We start from the raw sequence: 26,267 nt of genomic DNA, 5'->3' as shown, positions 1-26,267 counted from the left end.
ACGAGGGACTTGGACACTGCTTTTGCCAAGATCCGGGAGGCTTTAGAGAAATCTCAAGAAAGACATAAGAAGGCAGCAGATCGACATCGTCGCGATTTGAAATTAAAGGAAGACGATTGGGTGCTCTTACGTTGTGAGAAGGCACGCCTAAGATAACGAAAAGGAAAGGAGCGGCTTTATCCAAAGCTTGGCATGAGGTATTATGGCCCTTTCCAGATAAAAGAAAAGATAAATGATGTCTCCTTTAGACTGAAGCTGCCCAATGTTTGGAAGGTTCACAATGCATTTCCTGTGAGTCTATTGAAGCCTTTTAAAGGCGATGTGCCCGATGATGGGGAGCTAGATGAGCAACCCGAAGTGGAGGAAAGCAAGGAGATACTCGTTCCAGAACAGATATTGGCACACAAGGATAGAAAGATTAAAGGTAAAGTGATTAGGCGGTTCTTGGTTAAATTTAAGAACTATCCTGCATTGGATGCAAGTGGATGGAGGAGGAGGACCTAGCAGATACTCCTTAGATTTTGGAACTTTTACCTTGAAGCATTCGGTTTAGCATAGTCTACTCCGATAGAACTCCGATTTCAGCATGGGTGAATCTAGTACATCGGGCTTGCACAAGAGGGGAGTGACTCCGCTCCTTTGTCAATGGATTACCCGGATTTTGATTAGAGTCACTGATGTCCCTTTGGGTTTCAGGGATACTGATGGGCTGACAGTATTCTGCTGGATGACTTTATGAACTGGAATTCCGAAAATGAAGATGACTGATTTGTACTTGACTTGTTTGAGTGCAAGAATTGAAAGACAAAACGATTGCAGTATTTCGGTCTCATAAATCTGTATAGACATGATTACAATAAGGATTAGTTAATCGAGCATCCGTGAGGTCCCGACTGGACCTAGATGCGATTACTAAATACGTTGCCGATTAATCATGGTCTGAGATTTGGAATGAATTTGTATGTGATTTGTCAAGTGATGTCCGTTGATTTGACTGTTGATTTGTACAAGTGCTAGATGTGTTGTGTCTAGTGCGTCGGTACTAACAGTCAGTGTCTACTAAGACAGTTTATGGCCTCTGTCTGTTTAGTAGGTGTAATCGAGGGCGTTTACAATTCTTTCAAGAGGGGGGTATGTCACAAACTGGTGACGTGGCAAGCCCTCGGATACACACACACAGCCCTTGCTGACGTGGCAGTAGCCCGTAAAACGCTTTGGGCAGATGACGTGGCAAACCTCCAGAAAATGTGCCGACATGCTGACGTGGCAGGCCATATGGATCTCCGTCTTTTGCGCTGGTCATGCTGACGTGGCAGTGTACGGACGTCACGCTGGTTGACTTTTAGCAGCTTTTGGGCATAATGCTTTTGAGTTTAAGAGCGTTTGAGTTTGAGATTTTTGGGGCTCTGCTTTTGGGCATCCCTTGTAGCTGGGCCCTCATCATCTGGACGGAGTCTGAGTGTGAGTCCTCCCAGACTCCCTTGTACTTTGCACCAAGATTAATATAAAAAGAAATACCGAAAGGGGTGCCAGTCTTTGGGGCCAATACCTCTTGACACGGAACTACGCCGGGCCATGTCGATTTTTGTGAATTGTTTAAGTGAATCTCTGTTGTATCGCGGTAGAATTTAGACTTGGGGTGTCCAAGTTTGTTACATACATGGTATCATATCCTAGGCTTGTCGATACCTAGTGGTTCGGGAGTGCATTGTAAGGTGAAGCGGAAGTGTCTGTTGAACTTTGCTCAAGATGAGTGCTCCGAACTGTGCTCAAGGGTTCCTTTTACTTGCGGAAGGGAGAGCCTTCCATTCCTTTAATGAGAGAGTGCAAATGATCACAAACAAAGTGGTAAACACTGTGAATGAAGGTGTTGAGAATGAGAGATAGAGAGAGGAATACGACACCAGAATGTTGTCAAACCCTCCTCCAAGGGCCCCTCTCTCAATGGCGAGAGAAGTCTATGCTATTGATTGCACAAATCTCTACAATGGTCTGAAAGAAATGGTCTTGCCGACGATGTCAACGATGATGATGACGATGACGAGACGGGCTGAAAACTGAAAACGCTAAGGGCTGAAATCTGCAAATCTTGTATCTGCTGAATTTAGACTCTTTGTCAGTGACGACGGCGACGACGACATGCTGAAAACGTAGATGCTGAAATCTGCGAATAGCGGCTGAATCTGCAAACGCTGGCTGATCTGACCGTGCGGCGAGGATCTGTTGCAGGAAGGTGAGATCTGCGAGGTTTGGGGGCTGCGGTGCGGAGTCGGACTGCTGAAAACTGAAAACGCCGATGCAAATGAGAGGATCTGTTGCTAGAAACTGCAAACGCTAGGGCTGGTCTGTTCTTCCAAAAACGCTAGGCATGAGGGGGAATCTGCTACAAAAACGCTGGTGAATCTCCTAACGCCAGGCTGATCTGCAAGTTGCAAAACGCTGGGGCTGATCTGCAAATGCTGAAAACGCTAGGCTTCTTGATGGCTGAAAACGCTAAGTTGTTCCGCTGGGGGTCTTGCTCAGAAGGTGCACTGTCAGACACTTGGTCATTGCTGCCTCTTTTGCCAGAAAACACTAGCGCTAGCTTTTCTTATATAGTTGCTTGGTCAAATTGCCCTACCCAGTTTCCCAACAAAGTTACTTATTAATAATAAGTGAAAAATGGCTAAAATAGGGAAATAGGTCCTGTGCATTGTAAAATGCTCCTAATGGATTTTGATGGTAATGCTGATGATCATGCTGTGTGCAACCAGAGGATATGCATCTACTCTAAGTGCCTGGACATGCACGTACTGCGAATAGACTCACGAAGGTGCCAGAACACTTCCTAAGCTAACTGAACCCTTGCCATGGAAGTAGCTTGTCCACATGCACATAGGGTTAGATGTGCACGTGACATGCATGAAGGGCTGATTGGGCTGCAATTTTCAGCCAGTAGGAGGGCAACTTGTGGCTGATTGGAGATTTGTGATGCATTATATTGTCGCTGCAACAACCTACCAACTTGCTTCACTCAATTCTGTACACAGCTTGCAAGAGTGCAATAAAAGATTTCAGGCCCAGTTCAAGAAAGATACATTCTTGCACTTTTCATTGCCATTCTCCACAGCTACTTTCTTGGCTGGTGCAACATCCTTTGGTAGATAAACCTTAAGGTGGTCTTTGCTGTGCTGGGGCCGTATCAGTGGCAACACCTTCCTCTTTGGTGTGGTCCTCGTCCTCTGCTAAATCAAAGCCTAATAAGTGCTTCAAGGTCCTCACAGATTCTCTGAGTATGCTTAAACCACTGTGTCTGAGACCAGCCCTATGGGTTTCATGCAAGTTTCAGAAAGAAGCTTGAGCTAAAGGCAGCATTAAAGAAAGCCCAAAGGCACTACTAAAGGCAACAATAAAGAGAGCCCAAAGATAATTGATGATGCCTCGATCCCTTCCATCTCTTTACATACCAAAGTTCGTTAGCCTAAGAATCCTCTCACGACCTTGTCCATTTAGCCTAAGAATCCTCTCATGACCTTGTCCACCGCTGAACCTAGCACTTTCCTCTTGCCTAAAATTTTGGAAGAGAGCACACGACTCAAGGCAAAAAGGTGGGCTGCAGTGTCAGGAGGTGACACTTCTGTCGCAAAGATAGAGAAAACTGACTTTGGGGCAGAAGTGTCACCTCGTGACACTACTAAAAGCAACAATAAAGAGAGCCCAAAGATAATTTATGATGCCTCGCCAGTCCGCATCCCTTCCATCTCTTTACATGCCAAAGCTCGTTAGCCTAAGAATCCTCTCATGACCTTGTCCACCGCTGAACCTAGCACTTTCTGCTTGCCTAAAATTTTGGAAGAGAGCACACGTCTCAAGGCAAAAAGGTGGGGCTGCAGTGTCAGGAGGTGACACTTTTGTTGCAAAGATAGAGAAAACTGACTTTGGGGCAGAGATGCCTGTGAGTAGGAGGCGCTACTCAGGTGGAAGGGAACCACCCATAAGGACAGTCCGATCTTACCTCTCACTCGTGGGCGGTGCGGAGCTCGCAGTGAATAAGACCATATAGTGGTAGTGAGTGGTTTGAAAGAGATGTGTCTTACCTATGCCATGCAAATTACTCTCTTGAGATGCTTGAATATTGAGCTAGATTTGACCAACCCTATCATGTGCATATCTAACCGTATGTGCATGTGGACAAGCTTACTCCTATTTCTAGGATTTAGGACAATCTAGGAAGTGTTTTGGCACCCTTCTGAGCTTGTAGGCCAGACACTTTAGATTAGTTGCATACCCTTTGATTGGAAATGAGCACTGCCAATGTCTGCTAGTTGTAGGCAGTGGGGAGTGTTCCCATAGTCTAGCACTAGTGCTCGGCCTAGGTAGTTCACTACATAGGAAGCACCTCTTATTAAGGGTTCATTAACTTATTAATAAGTGACTTGCATTATTTTATGAAATAGTGGGGCTCAACATCTATCTTTGCTGGACCCAGTCTTTAGATGATATATAAGAGCCCGGAGGTGTCATCCATAGAAGCATAATTCAGTACTCTAGTACCTCTCATGAGCAATACTTGCAGCATCCCAGCCATCTGGTGTTTTAACCCTATTGCGTTTCCACTCCATCACCAACCTTGGCGTTTTCTCAACCAACCTGCAGATTTCAGCCATTAGGCATTAAGCACCTTTAGCAACAACATCTAGAGCAGATCAGCCCCTTTCAGCCCTAGCATTTTTTGGTCTAGAGCTGCATCACCGCAAAATTGAGCCCCTTTGTATCAGCGATTTCAGGGTTCAGCCCTTTAGCACCATCGATCCCAGCATTCAGCCCTCAAGCATCATCGATGGTAGATTTCAGCCATACCCGCATCAAGTACCATCAGAGATCCAAGTCATCTTCACTAGCGTTTTCAGTTTTCAGCCCTTAGCCTCGCAGATCCAAGCATCTACCGCAAGATCCCATCAGCTTCTTAGCACCTAGATCCATTTATCAGCATTTGTGAGAGGAGGTCCCTTGGAGGGGGGTTTGGGACCCCATCTGGTGTGAAGTCTTCTTTCTCTCTCTATCATAACCTTTATGCACAGTATTTCTCCCCTCTCTCTTAGTCTTTGCACATCTCTCTCATGAAATAAAAGGAACCTTGAGTACACACTGAGCACTCATCGTGAGTTATCACCTTAAATCACTTCTGTTGCACATTACATTGGTATCACAACGCTTTGGCAGTGTTCGGTATCATCATTCAAGTAAAGAACGTAAAGAACCACATATTTCTTGTTTGAGATTGGGCGTAACCCGAGACCACTCTGCAGAGGCAACTTGAAAAATTCAGAAGTGGCAAGCCACATTAACAATTGCACTCCACTTGCGTGCTCCACAGCCAACTGTGGCCCCACTACCATTTGCAAGTGTCGATAAGCCTTCAGCTCACTGTCTTGATATTATTATCATCATTGATCTAGTTGAGTGTTACCATGGTGCGTGTACATAGCCATCTGTATATATTTCTCTTGCCGTATCCTTTCTCTTTTGAGTAGTAGTAGTACAATTCCTTTAATACTTCCGGTTTTCCTCATTGTCTACCTCATCGGGATGGTGAGTGCTTATTGGCAGGCAATCTGTACTAAGGTGGTACAAATATAATCTATGGCACTTTTAAGGTTGTATTTGTACGTACGTATGGATCCATACCATGTGTTACGTCCATATGGCTTGGATCTATACGTATGGTACCTCGATATGGTATGAATTGGTACGTACGTTAAGATACCGTACGTTATAATTTTTTAGGACTTTATTATGGGATTAGAATTGTTTTGATTACCACCAGTGTAGCAAGAAGTAAGCAATGTGCTCTTTGTGAGATGGGTTGTCTTTGTGCAATATGCTAACGTCACTCACACACAAGTACACCGCAAGATAGTCAAGGTACACCACAAGACACAAGAGGAGAACACTTGAGAAAATGGAGCAATTGTCACAAATTCTTAACATGTCAAGCCACTGAAGAACGAAGCCAACCTACAGATCTCGGCCGAGGGGCCTAAACCCTAAGTGAAGAAGCAGAAGTAGTAGAAAAAGTTTTACCAACTTGCAAAGTCTTGCCGAGTGGTGTATTTTAAAGAAGAAGTCTTACCAACTTATGGGACTGTCACAAACTGGTGACGTGGCAAAGCCATCCGGACATAAACACACATACCTTGTGAGCTGCCCGAAAAAGGCGTCGACAGGCCGACGTGGCATTGTCCAGACGGTCCGCATTATGCGCTGACATGCTGAGGTGGCAGCGTACAGACTTCCGCAAAAAACGTTGACTGTCGTATGGAATTTCCGCCAATTACGTTGAATGCTTTTGCAAGTTTTTGAAGACCAGTTGCTTTTAGAACTTTTGCTTTTGAGTTTACTGATTTTGAGGCTCTGCTTTGGGGCATGCCTTGTAGAATAAATAAGCCCAAGGGCCTCACTCTTTAGGGCATCTGGACGCAGAGACTGAGAGTGAGCATCCGCGGGCTCATTTGTACTTTGCACACAGGTTAATATAAAAATAAATACCGAAAGAGGGGGGCGCCAGTCTTTGGGGCCAATACCTCTTGGCACGGAACTACGTCGGGTCGTGTTCTCTTTTGTTCTGTCAGTTAATTTGAAGTGAATCTCTGCTGTGTTGCAGCAGAATCTTGACTTGGGGTGTCCAAGTTTGTTATAGTGACTACCTTGGTTATTTGGGCCGTCAATCTTCTTTTGCATCTGCAAGAAAGCAGAAGAAGCGTGTTCTTCTTCTACCTCTTCTTCTGACGGTTCTTCTAGCTCTTTGGACTCGAGCGAGGAGGATAGAAAGGGCAAAAAGCGAAGCAAAAAGCAAAGCTTCGGAAAGAGCAAGAAAAAGGCAAAGAAACCGAGATTCCGCCCAGTTTCTGATAGCTCTACAGAGAAGTCATCCTCTGACAGTTCGGACTCAGATGACCATATGTTTTATGCAAAGAAGAAGCACTTCTACAGAGCCAACCAATATGACTTCCTCGAAGACAAAAGCAAGAAAGCGAAAGAATTTAAAGAAGGTGGACAATCGATAAAATTTGAATCCTTTTTTGGATTTCGAGATGCTCCGAGGGCTTTGGCCTTCATGTAGCAGTTTGACAAGCCTTCTTTGGAGGGCATTACTCAGAGCACTCCAAGATTAGGAGGGTTGCATCTTTTCTCAAAGGAATGCTCGAACATGGTGGTCCACTCTTCCTCTGAGGAAATAAGCTCCAGTCAATTGGTTGAAATTCAAAAAGCTCTTTATTTCTTCTTGGCTGACCCGGGAGTACAAACTGGATATAAGAACCGCTTGGAACCATCTTCAGATGACCAAGGGAGATTCTTTGGATGCTTATTGCCAGAGGATTTGGGACTCTTTTCTACCAACCTCTTCATTCAAGAAGGTCACATTTAAGGAACAGATTGAGCGGTTTTGCTCTACAGAGATCCGAGACTACTGCCTTGAACAAAAGTCAAATTCTATCCAAGAATTAATGGGTCATGCGAAACGGGGTTTCTCAATACATTCAGAAAATTTGACTTACCTCACTCATGAGATCTTGACTTAGAGAACCCGACAGACCTCCAACAACGAAAGTAGAAAGAAAAAGAGTTCCCAAGAAAAGAAGGATAAGGATGCATGATCGTGACTGACTCTTCGAGAAAGAGAAAACTATATCAGAGAGGGGAAGTGTTTTGGTTGCGAGGAACAAGGGCACGTCTCCACAGAGTACCCGAAAAAGGCACAACAAGGACAAACTGGAGACATGCCAGAGAGCTTGAGAGCAACAGAGGAACGTGGAAAAAAAGGCAAGATAAAAGCAGGGCTGGTACCAGATTGCATGGGTACTGACCCAAGCATGATTGATGAAAGTATAGAACTTTACCGAGCTTGGGGCAAAAGTGAAAGATCAAGAAGCCATGATTTTCTTCGATGGAGGAGCCAAGGCCAACTTCATTTCACCTGAATTGGCGGCACGACTCGAGATTACACATGACAGGATGGGACCAACAGCAGAGGCAGTTCTAGTGGCGCCCGGACGGGACATAGCTATTACACCTGTCATTGGCAAACTTCGGTTGCATTGTCAGGGGTATTTAGGTCACGTAGACTTCTACATCGTGCCTTTGGAAGGTTGTGACGTCCTCCTAGGAGTCCCTTGGTACCATAAGAACAATACCGTGGGCGACTATCGGGCAAAGAAAGAAACCTTGACAAATGAAAAGAGCCGAACAATTGTACTTGATGAAAAACTGAAGGGCGAGTCCGTCCCTATTATATCGGCTTCGGCGATTTCCAAATTAATGAAATCCAGTCTCTTTGTTTACTCGATCTACGATGAACACAGAACGAACATGTCTGAGCTTGACAAAGAACGCCAAGATTTTCTCCACACACATGCTGATTGTTTCTATGAGGGCCTGCCCGGCGAGTTGCCCCCATCTCATCCTGAGGATCACACTATTGATCTGATTCCTAGAAGCACACCACCGAATCGGCCACCTTATCGTGTTAGCCGAGCCCAGAATGAAGAGATCATGAACCAAGCGAAAGACCTTTTGGAAAAGAGTCTTATCCAGCCGAGCACTTCACCCTACTGCTCTCCGATGTTGTTGGTATTAAAGAAAGATGGATCTTGGAGAATGTGCATTGACAACAGAGCTCTCAATAAAATCACTATCAAAAACAGATTTCCAATTCCAAGGATTGATGGTATTCTTGACTGACTTTAGGGATCCTCTTGTTTCAGCAGGATTGATTTGAAAAGCGGATATCGTGAGAGATGTCTACAAGACAGCCTTTCGGACAAGCTTCGGTTTATATGAATTTTTGGTGATGCCTTTTGGCCTTACCAATGCTCCAACGACTTTCAACGGAATGATGGATAGGATTTTCCGAGAGTATCGATCTTTTGTCGACACTTTCTTTGATGACATTGTAATCTTCTCCAAGGATGAAGCAGAACATCGTCACCATCTGCTACATGTCTTTCAGGCATTGCGTGGTCACAAGTTAGTTATCAATGCCAAAAAGAGTGAATTTTTCTTACCGGAGATACACTTTTTGGGACACATTGTCTCAACAAGAGTACAGATGGACCCGGCCAAGATTGAGACTATATGTGATTGGCCAGATTTGAAGAATGTTCATGAAGTTAGAAGCTTCTTGGGCTTGTGTTCTTAATACTGGCGGTTCATTCAAAAGTTTGCAGAGGTAGCTTCCCCTTTGTACATATTGACTCAAAAAGAAGTCCCTTTCTCGTGGGAGTCAATAGAGGTGACTGCCCCTTTCAGACACTTAAAGAAAAACTGACTACTGGACCAGTGTTGACTTTGTCGGATTTGCCAAAGTCATTTGAAGTATCTTGTGATGCTTGTGGTCGTAGTCTGGGGGCGGTCTTAATGCAAGAAGGCATGTGATTGCCTGTGAAAGCCGATTGTTTTCAAGGCCAGAATTGACAACACAAATTTATGAGAAAGAGCTTTTGGCAGTGATCCATGCTCTTACTCAGTGGCGACATTATCTACTGGGAGCCGATTTCATGGTCTTCACTGATCATCAAGAGTTTACGCTACTTCTTGTCATAGAAGCAACTTTCGGGAAAGCAGATGCGGTGGGCTAACATCTTGTCACAGATTCACTTCCAGATTGTCCATGTTCAAGGACAAAAAAACTTGGTGGTAGATGCATTGTCTCTGAAGCCCCTACTCTTGGCTATTTCCGCGATTCATCATAGAAGCTTCGAGGACATCGTTGATTAGTACGCTACAGATTCGGATTTTTCCGATGTATTCACTTGAATACAGAATGGGGAGGTAGTAGGGGGATATTCCATACAGGATGGCTACTTGATGAAGAAAACGATGTTGTGCATTACACAGCCGTTGAGGGAAAAGGTTTTAAGTGAGTGCCATTGTCCACCTTTTACGGGTCACCGCAGCATCGACACCACCTTGAAAGGTGTGGAGCGTTACTTCTTTTGGCCGAGAGTCAAGAAAGATGTGGACGACTTTGTTCATAGTTGTTTAGTATGTCAGAAGGTCAACTTTGACAGGCATAAGGCACATGCATTACTAGAGCCTTTACCCATTCCCACCTGCCCCTGGGAAAGTATTGCCATGGATTTCATTTTTTATCTCTCGAAGACACAGAGTGGGCATGATGGCATTTGGATTGTCATCGACAGATTTAGTAAGCAAGCTCACTTCATTCCAGTGAAGAAAACAGTGAAGCCGGATCATTTAGCGCGACTGTTCATTGCACAGATTTTTCGACTACATGGCATGCCTGAGACAATAGTCTCCGATAGAGATCCCCGATTCACGAGTTTGTTTTGGAGGGCTATTTGGGAGACCATTGGCACACGGTTGCAGTTCTCGTCATTATTCCACCCACAGACAGATGGGCAATCTGAGATTGCAAATTCAGCCGTTCTGGTTTTATTGAAGTCTTACATCTCTGATTAGAAGACTCAATGGGAATATTCTTTGCCCTTGGTGGAATTTTCTTACAATAACACGATCCACTCTTTGACGGGGAAGGCGCCATTTGAGATCATTGAAGGTGCTCCGAAGGTTCCACCCTTCCTTAACAGATTTTTGAAGCCAATCAGCACACGAGGGACTTGGACACTGCATTTGCCAAGGTTCGGGAGGCTTTAGCGAAATCTCAAGAACGACATAAGAAGGCAGCAGATCATCATCGTGGCGATTTGAAATTAAAGGAAGATGATTGGGTGCTCTTACGTTGTGAGAAGGCTCGCCTAAGAAAACGAAAAGGAAAGGAGCGGCTTTTTCCAAAGCTTGGCAATGAGACATTATGGCCCTTTCCAGATAAAAGAAAAGATAAATGATGTCTCCTTTAGACTTAAGCTGCTCGATACTTGGAAGATTGACAATGCATTTCATGTGAGTTTATTGAACCTTTTAAAGGTGATGTACCCGATGATGGGGAGCTTGATGAGCAACCCGAAGTGGAGGAAAGCGAGGAGACACTCGTTCCAGAACAGATTTTGGGACACAAAGATAGAAAGATAAAAGGTAAAGTGATTAGGCGGTTCTTGTTTAAATTCAAGAACTATCCTGCATTGGATACGAAGTGGATGGAGAAGGAGGACCTAGCAGATACTCCTTAGTTTTTGGAACTTTACCTTGAAGCATTCGGTTTAACATAGACTACTCTGATAGAACCCCGACTTCAGCGAGGGTGAATGGTGAATCTAGTGCAGCAGGTTTGCACAAGTGTCACAAACTGCTGACGTGTCAAAGCCCTGAAGAATGGAACCAACTTGTAGATGCCGGCCGAGGGGCCTAAACCCTAAGACCTGCTTTTGGGCATCCCTTGTAAGAATAAATAAGCCCAAGGGCCTCACTCTTCAGGGCATCTGGACACAGAGATTGAGAGTGAGCACGCGCGGGCTCAGTTGTACTTTGCGCACAAATTAATATAAAAATAAATACCGAAAGGGGGGCCAATACCTCTTGGTACGAAACTACGCCGGGCCGCGTCGTCTCTCTTTTGTTTTTGTCAGTTAATTTGAAGTGAATCTTTGCTGTGTCGCGACAAACTTGGGGTGTCCAAGTTTGTTACAAGGACCCCTTGTAACAAACTTGGACACTCCAAGTCAAGAATCAACCGCGACAGCACCAAATAACCACTTCAAAACAATTCACAGATCACAATAGATTTGCACTGGCCCGGCGGAGTTCCGTGCCTAGAGATATTGGCCCCAAAGACTGGCGCCCCTTTCGGTATTTCTTTTTGTATTAATCAATCATCAAAGTACAAGAGAGCGGTTAGGGTTTCACTCTCAGACTCTGCGTCCAGATGCTCTGAGAAGTGAGGCCCTCACCACTAATTTAAAGGTTACAAGGGATGCCCAAAAGCAGAGCCCCAAAAGCTTTTAAAATCAAAAGCATCAGTTCTCTCTCTCTCTTAGAGAGTCTTTTCTCTTTTTTTTTAATAAAAAAAAAAGCAAAAGCAAAATTCGCGTCGCTCATCATTTTCCAATTTTTTTTTTGTTTTTTTTTAATAATAATCTGCCTCCGCGATTTCCGGAATTTAGGGTTTTTGGCAAAAATTAGGGTTTGCAGGAATTTTAGGGTTTCTGGCAGAAATTAGGGTTTCTGCTGTCCGCCACGTCATCACTTTGTGACATACCCCCCTCTTGAAAGCATTGTAATCGACCGCGATTACGCCTGCAAAACTGACAAAAGCGATAAACCGTCTTAGCAGACACTGACTGTTAGTACCTACGTACTAGGAACACACATCTAGCACATGTACAAAATCGACAGTCACATCACACGACATCACAGGACATCACCAGACATCACAGGACATCACATGACATTCAACATTCATTCGGATCTTAGACCATGATTTATCGGCAATGTAGCTAGCAATCACATCTAGGTCCAATCGGGACCTCATCGATGTCCGATTGACTAACCCCTATTGCAACCATGTCTATTCGAGATCAATCAGACCAAAATGCTGCAGTCATTTCGGCTATCAGTTCCTGCACTCACAAGAAGTCAAGAACAAATCAGTATCATAATCAGGAATTCCATTTCATAAAGTCATCCAGCAGAATACTGTCAGCTCTCAATATCCCTGAAGCTCAAAGAGACATCAGTGACTTTAGTATCAAAATCGAGGCATCTGTTGACAAAGGAGTGGAGCGACTCCCCTCTTGTGCATCCCACTGCACCAGATCTTCGGCCAAGCTGAGTTTCTGGGTTCCGTTTGGAGTAGACTATGCTAAACCAAAACATCGAGGTAAAGTTTCACAATCCGAGGAGTATCTGCTAGGTCCTCCTCCTCCATCCACTTCGCATCAAATGCAGGAAAGTTCTTGAACTTAACCAAGAACCGCCTTCGGACTTTACCTTTCTTCGTATCATTATGTGCCAAAATCTGTTCAGGAACAAGGATCTCCTCGTTTTCTTCCACTTCGGGTTGCTCATCAGGCTCCCCATCATCAGGCACATCACCCTTAACAGGGTTCAAGAGACTCACATGCAATGCATTATGAATCCTCCAAGTATCTGGCAGGTCCAATCGGAAGGAGACATCATTTATCTTGTCAGTAATCTGGAAAGGTCCGTAGTATCACATACTAAGCTTTGGAAAAAGCCTCTCCTTTCCCTTTTTTTTTTCTTAGGCGTGCCTTCTCAAAAGTAAGAGCACCCAATCATCCTCCTTCAGTTTCCAGTCGCGACGATGGCGATCCGCTGCCTTTTTCTGTCGTTCTTGAGACTTCTGTAAAGTCTCGTGAACCTTGGCAAAAGCCGTATCCAAATCTCGCGAATATTCATCCGCTTCAAATTTCTAATCTTTCGTGCTCAGGAAGGATGGAACCTTCGCAGCAGTTTCAACAATCTCTCATGGCGTCTTCCCCGTCGAAGAGTGTATCGTGTTATTGTAGGCAAATTCCACCAAAGGTAAGTTCTTTTCCCATTGAGTCTTCTGATGCGAGATACAAGACTTCAATAAATCTAAAATCACTGAATTGGCAATCTCAAATTGCCCGTCAGTCTGCAAGTGGAACGATGACGAGAACTGCAACCGCGTCCCAATGTTCTCCCAAATTGCCTTCCAAAACAAACTCATAAATCTGGGGTCTCTGTCGGAGACAATCGTCTCAGGCGTGCCATGTAATCGGAAAATCATCGTGATCATTCTGTATTCTCGGGAGATTAAAAAAAATGAAATCCATTTCAATATTTTCCCAGGGGCGGGTGGGTGGGTATGGGTAAAGGCTGTAACAATCCCTGTGCCTTATGCCTGTCAAACTTGACCTTCTAGCATACCAAGCAACTGCGCACAAACTCTTCCACATCCTTCTTCAGTCTCCGCCAAAAGAAATCTCTCTCTACCCCTTTCATGGTGGTAGCAATGCTGCGGTAACCCGTAAAAGGTGGACAGTGGCAATCAGTCATAACCTTTTCCCTCAACGGCTGTGTAACGCACAACATAGTCTTTTTCATCAAGTAGCCTTCCCGAAGGGAGTATCCAGCTACTGTCTCCCCATCCCGTATCCGTGTGAAAATATCTGCAAAATCTGTATCTGTGGCACACTGATCGACCATATCCTCGAAGCTCCTATGATGTATCGCGGAAATAGCCAGAACCAACGGTTTCCGAGACAAAGCATCTGCCACCACATTCTTCTGTCCCTGCACATGGACAATCTGGAAGTGAAACTATGACAAGATGTTCGCCCACCGCATCTGCTTTTCCGAAAGCTGCGTCTGTGACAAGAAGTAGCGCAAACTCTGATGGTCTGTAAAGACAATAAAATCCGCTCCGAGTAGGTAATGCCGCCACTGAGTAAGAGCATGGATAACCGCCAAAAGCTCTTTCTCATAAATCTGTGCTGTCATCTCCGGCCTAGAGAACAAACGGCTCTCGTAAGCTATGACATGGCCTTCTTGCATCAAGACCGCACCCAGACTACGACCACAATCATCACAATATACTTCGAATGACTTCTGCAAGTCCGGCAAAGTCAAAATAGGTCCCGTAGTCAATTTCTCTTTCAATGTCTGAAAGGCAGTCACCTCTGTGGGTCCCCACGAAAAAGGTACTCCTTTCTGTGTCAAGATATGCAAAGGGGAAGCAACCTCTGCAAACTTTCGTATGAACCGCCTGTAGTATGAACATAGTCCCAAGAAGCTTCTAACTTCATGGACATTCCTCAAATCGGGCCAATCACGGATAGTCTCTATCTTGGCCGGGTCCATTTGCACTCCTGTTGTGTTGCTGACACAATGTGTCCCAAAAAGTGTATCCATGGTAGGAAAAAATTCACTTTTCTTTGCATTAATCACTAGCGTGTGATCTCGTAATGCCTAAAAGACTTGAAGCAGATGATCTCTGTGTTATGCCTCATTCTTCGAGAAAACAATGATGTCGTCAAAGAAAGTGCCAACAAATAGCCTGTACTCTCGAAAAATCCTGTCCATCATCCGGTTAAATGTCGCAGGAGCATTGGTTAAGCCAAAAGGCATCACCAAAAACTCAAATAACCCAAAAGTCGTCCGAAAAGCTGTCTTGTAGACATCTCCTGGCGCTATCCTGATCTGATGATATCCACTCTTCAAGTCAATCCTGCTAAAGCACGAGGATCCCTGTAACCTGTCGAGTATATCATCGATCCTAGGAATCGGAAATCTGTTCTTGATGGTGATTTCGTTGAGAGTGCTATAATCGATGCACATTCTCCAAGATCTGTCTTTCTTCAAAATCAACAACACTGGAGAGCAATACGGAGAAGTACTAAGCTGGACAAGACCCTTTTCCAAGAGGTCTTTCATTGAGTTCATAATCTTTTCATTCTGTACTCGGCTCACACAATAAGGTGGCCGATTCCGTGGTGTGCTTCCAGATATCAGATCAATGGTATGATCTTCAGGCCCTCTCAAAAGCAATCGGCATGAGCGTGGAGAAAAAAATCTTGGCGTTCTTTTCTTCAGGTCAAAACATATTCAACTTTTATCCATGGTTCAGTTCTTCCAAAAGAATGAGTAAGAAAACTGAAGTTCATCAAGTACAATCTCTAAGCCCTTCATTTATCAAAGTCGCTTTTCGGCCCGGTAGTCAACCACGGCGTAGTTCTTGTGGTACCAAGGGATCTCGAGTAGAACGTCACTCTCGTGCCCTGAACACCCCTGTCATTGCAAACGAAGTTTGCCAATGCTCGGTGTAATGGCAACATCCCATCCGGGTGCCAGTCGAACTACCTCCGCCAGTGGCGTCAGTCTGTCGGGCGCAGTTCCAAATCGAGCCGCCAATTCCAAGTGAAAAGAAGTTGGCCTTGGCTCCTTCAAAAGAGCTTCTACATCCTTCACTTTGCCCCAAAAAAAAAACGGCAAAGTTTGTACTTTCATTCATTTGATTCGGTGCAAGTCCCACGCCATGTGGTACCAGTTCTGCTTTTCTATCTGCCTTTTCTGCCACATTCCTCAGCTGCTCTCGAACTCTCAGACCTGTCGTCGTCTTTATCATTCTGTTCTTTCTGTGCCTTATCAGGGCACTTTGCGGAAATATGTCCATGTTTCCCGCATCCAAAGCACTTCCCCTCTCTGATGAAGCGAGCTCTCTCCTCAGGAGTAAGCTTGGGTCGTGCATCCTTTTTTTTTTCTCTGGGTTGCTCTTTTTCATTCTACTTTCATTCCCAGAAGTCTGTTTGGCTCGTTGTGTCATGGCCTCATCTGTGGGGTAAGTCAGACTGCCAGAGTGAATGGCAAAGCCCCGCTTCGCATGACTCATCAACTCCTGAATAGAAGCTGACTTCTGTTCCAAGCAGTGATCTCGGATCTCTGTAGGTAGACCCAAGGTAAACCGCTCAATTTGTTCTCTGAACGAGATCTTCTTGAATGAAGAGGCGGGTAGAAAAGAGCTCCAGAATCTTTCACAATAAGAATTCACTGTATCGCTCTTGGTCATCCGGAGATGGTTCCAAGCAGCTCGTATATCTCGCTCAAACTCTTGAGTCAACCAAGAAGAAATAAAAAGCCTCTTGAATTTCAGCCATGTAACTGGCACAGTCTTGCTTAATAGAAGCGTGGACCACCAAGTAGGAGCATTCCCCTCAGAGTAAGAGGCAGCTCTCCGAATCTTGGAGTGCTCTGAATAGCGTCCTCCCGCGAAAGCGATGTCAAACTGCTGTATAAGAGACAAAGCCTTCGAAGCATCTGAGTATCCTGAAAAGTATCAAACTTGATCGAGTGGCCACCTTCCTTAAACTCTCGGACTTTCTTGCTGTTATCTTCGAGAAAGTCATACTGGTTGGCTTTGTAAAAATTCTTCTTGTTCGCTAAAACTTTCCATCATCGGAATCTGAGCTGTCTGTAGACGAGTCCTCAGTAGAACTGTCAGTCTCTGGGCGAGATGTAGCCTTCTTTGCCTTTTTCTTGCCCGTTCCGAAGCTTTGTGTCTTGCTTCGCTTTTTGCTTTTTTTTCTGTCTTCTTCGCTCTAATCCGAGGAGCTAGAAGAACTGTCAGAAGAAGAAGAAGAAGAACTGGGTACTCCTTCAAATCGAACACGCTTCTTCCGTTTCTTTGCTTTGTCGAATGTCGACTGACGACCCAAATATCCCGGGAAGTCAGTACCTTTGTTCTGCTTTTTGCCGTGCTTTTTGCCTTTCTTTTGCACGTCGAAAAGCTGAGCAATCCGTGCATCAACCACGTTCTCCAGTTCCTTCTCCGTATATTTCTTGGAGGTAGAAGGTTTCCTGAGAGCGGGTTTCGGGAGTGGTGTTGTGGTTCTCTGCCACTCCATCTGTACCTCTTTCAAAGAGGTCTGGTTCATATATTTTACCATCTTCGGGTCCTTGGCAAAATTGAGCATCATCTTTGTTGCATCGCCAATCAATTGACGACGCTCCATCTCTGTTTGCTCCGCCTGAGTAGGCTGAGGCGGGCCATACTCTCTGTCTGAATCTTCGTTGTGATCCCAGCCCGCATCTCCAGATGCAGAGGGAGTCGACTGATCATTGCCTGAAGCCATAGGTGCCGCGGAAAAAAAAATTCGGGGATCGTATTTCCCGTAGAAGAGAAATCGGCCATGCTCTGATACCACTGTAACAAACTTGGACACTCCAAGTCAAGAATCAACCGCGACAGCACCAAATAACCACTTCAAAACAATTCACAGATCACAATAGATTTGCACTGGCCCGGCGGAGTTCCGTGCCTAGAGATATTGGCCCCAAAGATTGGCGCCCCTTTCGGTATTTCTTTTTGTATTAATCAATCATCAAAGTACAAGAGAGCGGTTAGGGTTTCACTCTCAGACTCTGCGTCCAGATGCTCTGAGAAGTGAGGCCCTCACCACTAATTTAAAGGTTACAAGGGATGCCCAAAAGCAGAGCCCCAAAAGCTTTTAAAATCAAAAGCATCAGTTCTCTCTCTCTCTTAGAGAGTCTTTTCTCTTTTTTTTTATAAAAAAAAAAGCAAAAGCAAAATTCGCGTCGCTCATCATTTTCCAAATTTTTTTTTTGTTTTTTTTATAATAATAATCCGCCTCCGCGATTTCCGGAATTTAGGGTTTTTGGCAAAAATTAGGGTTTGCAGGAATTTTAGGGTTTCTGGCAGAAATTAGGGTTTCTGCTGTCCGCCACGTCATCACTTTGTGACACCCCTTCCGATGGGGTCTAGGGAACCTAGAGATTAAAAAAATAAAGCAGGACCCGCTTACACATACACACATAGATGCGTAAAAGATGATGATGTGGCAACTGTACAGATGCTCGTGATTTGCGCCGACAATGCCACGTGGCAGCATGTACGGAATTCCATGATTTGCATTGTTGAATGATGACGCGGTAGTTGTATGGAATTCCCATGTTTTGTGTTGGTTGCTTTTGGAAGACCAGGTGCTTTTAGAACTTGAGTGCTTTTCATGTATTTGCTTTTTATGGCCAAGGGTCTTTAAATATGAGCCAAGGGCTCATTCTTTGGCATGCTTGAGTACGAAGGTGCAGAGGGTGGAGTACCGGCATTGTACTGAGTTCAAGTAATATAAAGAAATACCGAACGGGACGCAAGGTTTGGGGCCAATACTTTCTGGGGTGGAACTTCGCCACTCCCCGTGTGGTTTGACTCTTTTTGTTCAGTTGTTATTGGAGAGCTTAAAGTTGTACATTTGTTATTTTCCGTTGGCACGTGGTGTCTGTAGTGTGACAATGGTATCAGAGCTTCAGGCGTGTGCTTTTGTCAAAGCATATTGGTCTTGCCAGAGAGCAAACAGAGCAAGATGGCACTTCCAAAGTTCATTGGAAATTTCATTTGAAAGAATCTTCGTGTGCCGACCCGGACTTAGATGCGTAAAAGATGATGATGTGGTAACTGTACGGATGCTTGCGATTGTGCCGACAATGCCACGTGGCAGCATGTACGAAATTTCGTGATTTGCGTTGTTAAATGATGGCGTAGCAGCTGTATGGAATTCCCATGTTTTGTGTTGGTTGCTTTTGGAAGACGAGGTGCTTTTAGAACTTGAGTGCTTTTCATGTATTTGCTTTTTATGGCCAAGGGTCTTAAATATGAGCCAAGGGCTCATTCTTTGGCATGCTTGACTACGAAGGTGCAGAGGGTGGAGTACCGGCATTGTACCGAGTTCAAGTAATATAAAGAAATACCGAACGGGACGCAAGGTTTGGGGCCAATACTTTCTGGGATGGAACTTCGCCACTCCCCGTGTGGTTTCACTCTTTTTGTTAGTTGCTATTGGAGAGCTTAAAGTTGTACATTGTTATTTTCCGTTGGCACGTGGTGCCTGTCGTGTGACAATGGTATCAGAGCTTCATGCGTGTGCTTTTGTCAAAGCATATCGGTCTTGCCAGAGAGCAGACAGAGCAAGATGGCACTTCCAAAGTTCATTGGAAATTTCATTTGAAAGAATCTTCGTGTGCCGACCCGGACTTAGATGCGTAAAAGATGACGATGTGGCAACTGTACGGATGCTCGTGATTTGTGCCTACAATGCCACGTGGTAGCATGTAGGGAATTCCGTGATTTGCATTGTTGAATGATGACGTGGCGGCTGTATGGAATTCCCATGTATTGTGCTGGTTGCTTTTGGAAGACCAGGTGCTTTTAGAACTTGAGAGCTTTTCATGTATTTGCTTTTTATGGCCAAGGGTCTTTAAATATGAGCCAAGGGCTCATTCTTTGGCATGCTTGAGTACGAAGGTGTAGGGGGTGGAGTACCGGCATTGTACTGAGTTCAAGTAATATAAAGAAATACCGAACGGGACGCAAGGTTTGGGGTCAATACTTTCTGGGGTGGAACTTCGTCACTCCCCGTGTGGTTTCTCTTTTTGTTCAGTAGTTATTGGAGAGCTTAAAGTTGTACATTTGTTATTTTCCGTTGGCACGTGGTGTGTGTCGTGTGACAATGGTATCAGAGCTTCAGGCGTGTGCTTTTGTCAAAGCATATCGGTCTTGCGAGAGAGCAGACAGAGCAAGGTGGCACTTTCAAAGTTCATTGGAAATTTCATTTGAAAGAATCTTCGTGTGCTGACCCGGACTTATTAGCCACTCCTACCCTTACTTCATCGTGCATCGGGCGCGCTCCTGTCTTCATCGCTCTGTCTTAGAGGGCATAAGCCATAAAGATCACTTGCAAGAGAAGGATCCAAGATTTGTTTCGAGCTGCTTCAATGCCATATAGTGGTGGAAGTCTATAATTACCAAGCCGCATGCTCCAAGAACTTGGCAAGTTTTCAAGAAATTTTTTTCCCGGAGTTATGGTTTCTGACATCTTCCTTCGGAGTGCAACTTCCGGCAGAGTGGGGTATCCTGAAATGCTTGCCATGGAAACCCTAGCAGATTATAACTTGAAATTTCTCGACATCTCTCAATAGGTCTCTTCTTGAGCTGATAACCTTGGAGGTCCGGTGTGATTGCTATGTCTTGGGACTACCATTGCCGCCAAAGGAACACTGTCTGTCCAAGAGTTGATGGACCATGCTGTGGTCGGCTACGACCTTGTGGAAGGAACCTAACCCTAATTTTTGGTGCAGGTTTCAAGATAGAAGTCAATCGACTTTTTGAGTTCGACTGATGTCGAGATTGCTTGTTAAGTTTGAGTTCTGTTTGAGGACTTGTTTGGTGATCTTGTTTGGAATTTGTTTGAAATGGATGGTATCTGTTTTGAACCTGTATTGGTGCTGATTTGCACTGTTTGACTTTGGTTTTAATATTGGTTTCACTGATTTGTCATTTTACTCTCGGGTGGAGTATTGAAAAATGCTGTTTGAGAACGCTTGTTCATACTCATGGCGCAGACCCTTGTGGTTATTTGCGAGGGGAGTATTGAATGTTGAAAAGTGCCGTTTTTACTCATGGCCCGGACCCTTGTGGTTATTTACGGGGGGAGTATTAGGAAGTCTTGAGCAATGGTTACTCTCAGCACCTCCAAACGACGCAGGCTGCAGTCTGGGGGCTGTGTTGGTTGTAAAAGGCCTCTTTATCTCATGGCCCGGACCTTTTCACGTTATTTGCGGGAGGAGTGATGAGGCAGTCGTTGAACAACTCATGGCCCGGACCTGGATGGTTATTTGCGGGGGGAGTATTCATCAGCGGCTCTATGTTTCTATGTCTTGTAACACGTATGTTGCATTGTGATGTGCCAACCACTGAATATTCCTTATTGGATGAGATACTTCTGCAAAGTCAACGACCCAGGATATCAAGAGTTCCGATCTGGAATGAGACTCCTTATTGGATGAGATTCTTTTGGGAAGCCAACCACGGAGGAAATCAAGAGCTCCGATTTGGAATGAGAAAATGGATTGTCCCTCGAAATGTCCCTCGGAAATTTTTGAGCTAACTTGAGTTGTTTTGTAAATATGCTATAATCGCGGACGATTACTTTCTTTCAAGGAGGATTTCACAAATTGCTGACATGTCAAGCTGTTGAAGAACGGAGCCAATCTACAGATCCTGGCTGAGGGGCTTAAACCCTAAGTGAAGAAGCAGAAGCAGCAAAAGAAGTTTTACCAACTTCCAAAGTCTTGCCGAGTGGCGTATTTTAAAGAGGAAGTCTTACCGACTTATGGGACCCCGTCGATTGGGCCCAGGGAACCTAAAGAGATTAAAATAAAGTAGGACCCGCTTACACACACATAGAGATGCGTAAAAGATGATGACGTGGTTGTTGTACAGACGCTCGTGATTTGCACTGACAGTGCCACGTGGCAACCAGTACGGAATTCTATGATTTGCGTTGTTGAATGCTGACATGGCAGTTGTACGGAATTCCCTATTTTGTGTCGGCTGCTTTTGGAAGGCCAGGTGCTTTGAATGCTTGCATGTAATTGCTTTTTATGGCCAAGGGTCTCTAAATATGAGGCAAGGGCCCATTCTCTGGCATGCTTGAGTACGAAGGTGCAAAGGGTGGAGTACCGGCATTGTACTGAGTTCAAGTAATATAAAGAAATACCGAAAGGGGTGCCAAGGTTTGGGGCCAATACTCTTTGGGGTGGAACTTCGCCACTCCCCGTGTTGTCTCTCTCTTTCAATATAGTTGTTATTGAAGTGCTTAAAGTTGTTCAGTCTGTTCTTTTCATTGGCACGTGGTGGTGCTTTTAGAACTTGAATGCTTTTCATGTAATTGCTTTTTATGGCCAAGAGTCTTTAAATATGAGCCAAGGGCTCATTCTCTGGCATGATTCAGTACGAGGGTGCAGAGGGTGGAGTACCGGCATTGTACTGAGTTCAAGTAATATAAAGAAATACCGAAAGGGGTGCCAAGGTTTGGGGCCAATACTCTTTAGGGTGGAACTTCTCCACTCCCGTGTCGTCTCTCTCTTTCAATATAGTTGTTATTGAAGTGCTTAAAGTTGTTCAGTCTGTTCTTTTCATTGGCACGTGGTGGTGCTTTTAGAAATTGAATGCTTTTCATGTAATTGCTTTTTATGGCCAAGGGTCTTTAAATATGAGCCAAGGGCTCATTCTCTGGCATGATTCAGTACGAAGGTGCAGAGGGTGGAGTACCGGCTTTGTATTGAGTTCAAGTAATATAAAGAAATACCATAAGGGGCACCAAGGTTTGGGGCCAATACTCTCTGGGGTGGAGCTTCGCCACTCCCCGTGTTGTCTCTCTCTTTCAGTTCAATTGTTATTGAAGTGCTTAAAGTTGTTCAGTTTGTTCTTTTCCGTTGGCACGTGGCACCCCTCTTGTGACAACAATTTACTGTTTTGGCATTGCCATAAGACGACTACAAGACAAGACCTGACATTGATGACTGGCTGGCAGCACACCTAGCTCCAAAGCAACACTCAAGTAGAGGTAAAATGGTGATGTAGAGCCTGAGGTGCAAATTGCAATGGAGAGGTGCAGTGAGGCGTTGACTAAAGACTCAAGACTCAGACTAGTACCACACGCTATGGAGAGTACGACACTTGACTCAAAATGACGGATAAGACTACGTACTGAATGACTCATAACCCCTATGGCACATGCCGCTGAAGATATAACCTTCATCTTGTACACTGGTCTACATGGCTATTATGGTACACTGGTCCACTATTACAAGCCTTGGTACCTGGTCCACCTGTGCATACGGTTAAAGCATCTTTTGAGCTGGCTCACCTCTTGCCTTTAGAATCACTCTCCAAGCTTTACACTTGTCACACCTTTATGCGTGTCACCATTGCCGAAGGTGGAAAGGTAGGTAGGTGTATGGTATGGATTTAGTATATAAGGTACGTAATGCCTGCACCGATAAAAAATTAATGTACATATCAGTACGTACCATATTTTAAAAAAGTTGAATTATAGATGACCTCAACATTTTTCACAAACATATGAGTCATGTATCCATTATACACTGTTTGGACTGAACCTACTTCATTAGTGGCAATAGAGAGTGAAAGACGCACACACCCGTATAGTCGCCCCTGCAGCACTGTTTGCAGCACAATTTTGCTCTCTATAATTAACTAGAGAACTATGTGCTCTCATACACTAGGCTAAAAAGGCCCCTAAGGAAGAAAAGAAGGAAACCTTTCTTAAACCTCATGTAACTGTTTTTGCAAACTCAGCAAAGTTTTCTTGTTTTCATTTTACACTTTGTTTTGGTTAGATACATTCAAGATAATTATTCAAAAATTCGAAATGTGGAGAAGGAGCTAGCTTCACTTGCCTTTGAAATCAAACTTACTGCTGGGCCAAAGAAGGCAGGTTGGTTAAGTAGGGTGTCTTAGGTTTAGGGCACTTATCACTGTTTCCTTTTGTATGCTCCTCCTAATTGGAAATCCGGTTTTATTCTGTAGCACTTGAACACCTCAGAAAGAAGATAGAGTTATCAGCAGAGAAGATCAAAGTAGCAAAGCAGAGGGAGGAACAGGCAAAAAAGGTTAAAATAGTTTCCATCGATGTTATTAATTATCGATATTAAGATGCACACAGACATGCTGTCATGTTTCTAGTTGTAGCTGTAGATATAGATGCTGCAAGAAATTTTGTTGGTTGATAGAAGTTTGTTGTCTTTAGGTTTGGGAAGCAGCTGCCAAAGCTTTGAAAGACGAAGAGGAGAACAAACAAAAACTATGTGAAGACCTTAACAGATTGGTAATCACTTGTAATTTTTGTGCATTGACATTTCATCTGTTATGCTTTCGTACATTGCTGCCACCTTTGCTTTTTCTTTGGTTTGGTAGGTCCAGGAGAGTGCAGCATCTCAGTACTCTCGTTTGGAAGAATTAAAGAAAAAATTAGAAGCATTGAATCCTGAAGTGACTGGAGGTGGGTCGTTATCAAATGGAAAGGAGTCCCTTGCAGTTTCTCTTCACCCCAAAGATCAATCCCAGCAGGAATTTCCAAAGGTTCATTTCTATTTTCATTTCATGAGCCCAGATTCTCGAATCCATTTTTCTTTTCAGTAGCATGCTGCTTAAATGTGAACCTCATTGAGTTGGGTTTTTCAGGAAGATTCAAATCTTAAATCAGCTGCAATGGAGAAAAGTAGCAAGATTTCTGATGAAGAGGCCTCCAGACCGGTAGCTGAAAGGGTCTTGGCAAGGTCTGTACCTCCTGATGGAGAAAAGCCAAGTACTGCTCAACAAGTTATTCAAGGCGAATCACGAAATCGCAACAACGTCGGTAGACCTACAAGAGGTCGTAGTGGGCCTCTAAAGGGACAATTGGCTCAGAAGACCAAGGCCAATAGCTGGACTGGAGCTGGATTTGATGTTGATGATAGATCAGAAGCAAATAACTAACCAGTAGGAAGACCTTCCGACGTCGTGCTTAGTCGCGATTGGAAAGTAGTAGGCCGTTGAGCTTGAAGTGAAGCTTCCGTCTGTTGCGGCTTCAATTATCTATCACCTGATTGCATCTCAAGCCACAAGAACATAAGAAGCTTTTTGGATCACTCTCTGTTGTACCAAGGTGCTATTTCCACAACTTGTAGCTATCTTGGATTTGGTTTATTCAAAAGGCTTCATCAAAGGGCTCTCATCTTTCCAAATATCCCACCAACGTGGCACCATGGAGAGTTCCCCCTTTATTAAGATTATAACTTTTGTGATATAAATTTGATGATGAGACAGCTCTCTGGCTTCACAAAGTTCATTTCAAATTCTTTTTGGACTGTCTGAAATTTTAATAGCTTGATGGGCTGCAACTTTTCCCATGCTGACGAGTTTTCTTGAATACACAAGTAAAGTCCAAGGGCCAAAGCTAATTCTTGCTAAACACACTTGGCATCACTGCTACTTCGTTCAATAATTCTTTTGGAGTATTCTAAATGACTCAATCCATTCTTGAATGTCTTATTATTCGTTCACTAATTAATTTACTTGTTGGATCAGTAAGAGGTTGCAAGTTTGGTCAAAGGGTTAGTGCATAGAGGTGTGCATGCCCGCCCGCCCCCCTCCCCAAACACACACACACACACACACACACATTTTCTATTGAATTCCCTAATTTTGACATGTTTCTTTCCTTCACACCGTGTATTTACGAGGTCACTGCTTCTGTATGTGACCTTGATTTGTTTCTTCCTCGTTCTTCATAAGGCTACAAGTCAGCCTGTAACAGGCTTCACTACTAGAGACTTGACAAGGGGGGCAAAAGGAAACAGATGGGTCCACACTTGGAAGGACTCCATCCCAAGAATGTTTCTTCCATCTTCAGCAGGGCTTGCCAAAAACAATTTTTTCCAACCAAAAAAAGGGCCCACTTAAAAATCTCCCGGTGCAAGTTCAAATTTGAAGCATTTGCCAAAATTTACACTCCTGGCGGCTTCCTTCATGGAAAGCTCAAAATCTAGCCGGGATTGCAAGTTTAGCCAGTTAAAAATATAGTGCTGAGTCATGTTTGCCATGGAGATCTTCACTTCTACCTTCATTAGCAATTCCTCCTATAAAGAACATCACTCACAAAAGTATTGTTGTTGAGAGAGATGTTAGGTTGGACCAATTGAGGGTAGGTAGTTTGACCAAGGGTAGGTGTGTGAGAGAGAGAGAGAGAGAGAGAGAGAGAGAGAGAGAGAGAGAGAGAGAGATAGAGACGTTAGGTGAGAGGGGGGAAGATGCAATTTGACTTATTATTTTAGGGCCTAATAAAGCGGAGAAAAGTCTTTGGGAGAGGCTCTACTTGTGTTGGGGAAAAATCATTTTTCTAAAACCCTTAGGAAGCTTCCTTTTGTAAAATTTGTCAAGAAGAAACTAGTCTATTTTATGCCAATTCTAAAGAGGCATTATCTTTTTCTCGTTCCTCCCTTTGGTGACATTGCTTTTCAAGTTTGAAAGT

General features: G+C 44.2%; 1 protein-coding gene across 1 annotated transcript in view; it reads left to right on the top strand.

The window, feature by feature from the left end:
• Positions 1-25,095, top strand: part of LOC147430868 (junctophilin-like protein) — a 39,283-nt gene extending 14,188 nt beyond the window's left edge. Inside the window, exons 3-7 of the mRNA XM_086493409.1 lie at positions 23,596-23,693; positions 23,786-23,868; positions 24,006-24,083; positions 24,173-24,337; positions 24,440-25,095. Of these exons, the coding sequence (XP_086349535.1) occupies positions 23,596-23,693; positions 23,786-23,868; positions 24,006-24,083; positions 24,173-24,337; positions 24,440-24,733 (718 nt within the window). The 3' untranslated portion in view covers positions 24,734-25,095. The remainder of the gene's footprint in view (positions 1-23,595; positions 23,694-23,785; positions 23,869-24,005; positions 24,084-24,172; positions 24,338-24,439) is intronic.
• The last annotated feature ends 1,172 nt before the right edge of the window (positions 25,096-26,267 follow it).

The sequence above is a fragment of the Adiantum capillus-veneris genome, chromosome 21 (genome assembly GCF_014529385.1).
Source record: "Adiantum capillus-veneris isolate H3 chromosome 21, ASM1452938v2, whole genome shotgun sequence".
NCBI classification, from domain to species: Eukaryota; Viridiplantae; Streptophyta; class Polypodiopsida; order Polypodiales; family Pteridaceae; genus Adiantum; species Adiantum capillus-veneris.
Note: the sequence above shows the minus strand (reverse complement) of the source record. Positions and strands in the feature narration are given on the sequence as shown.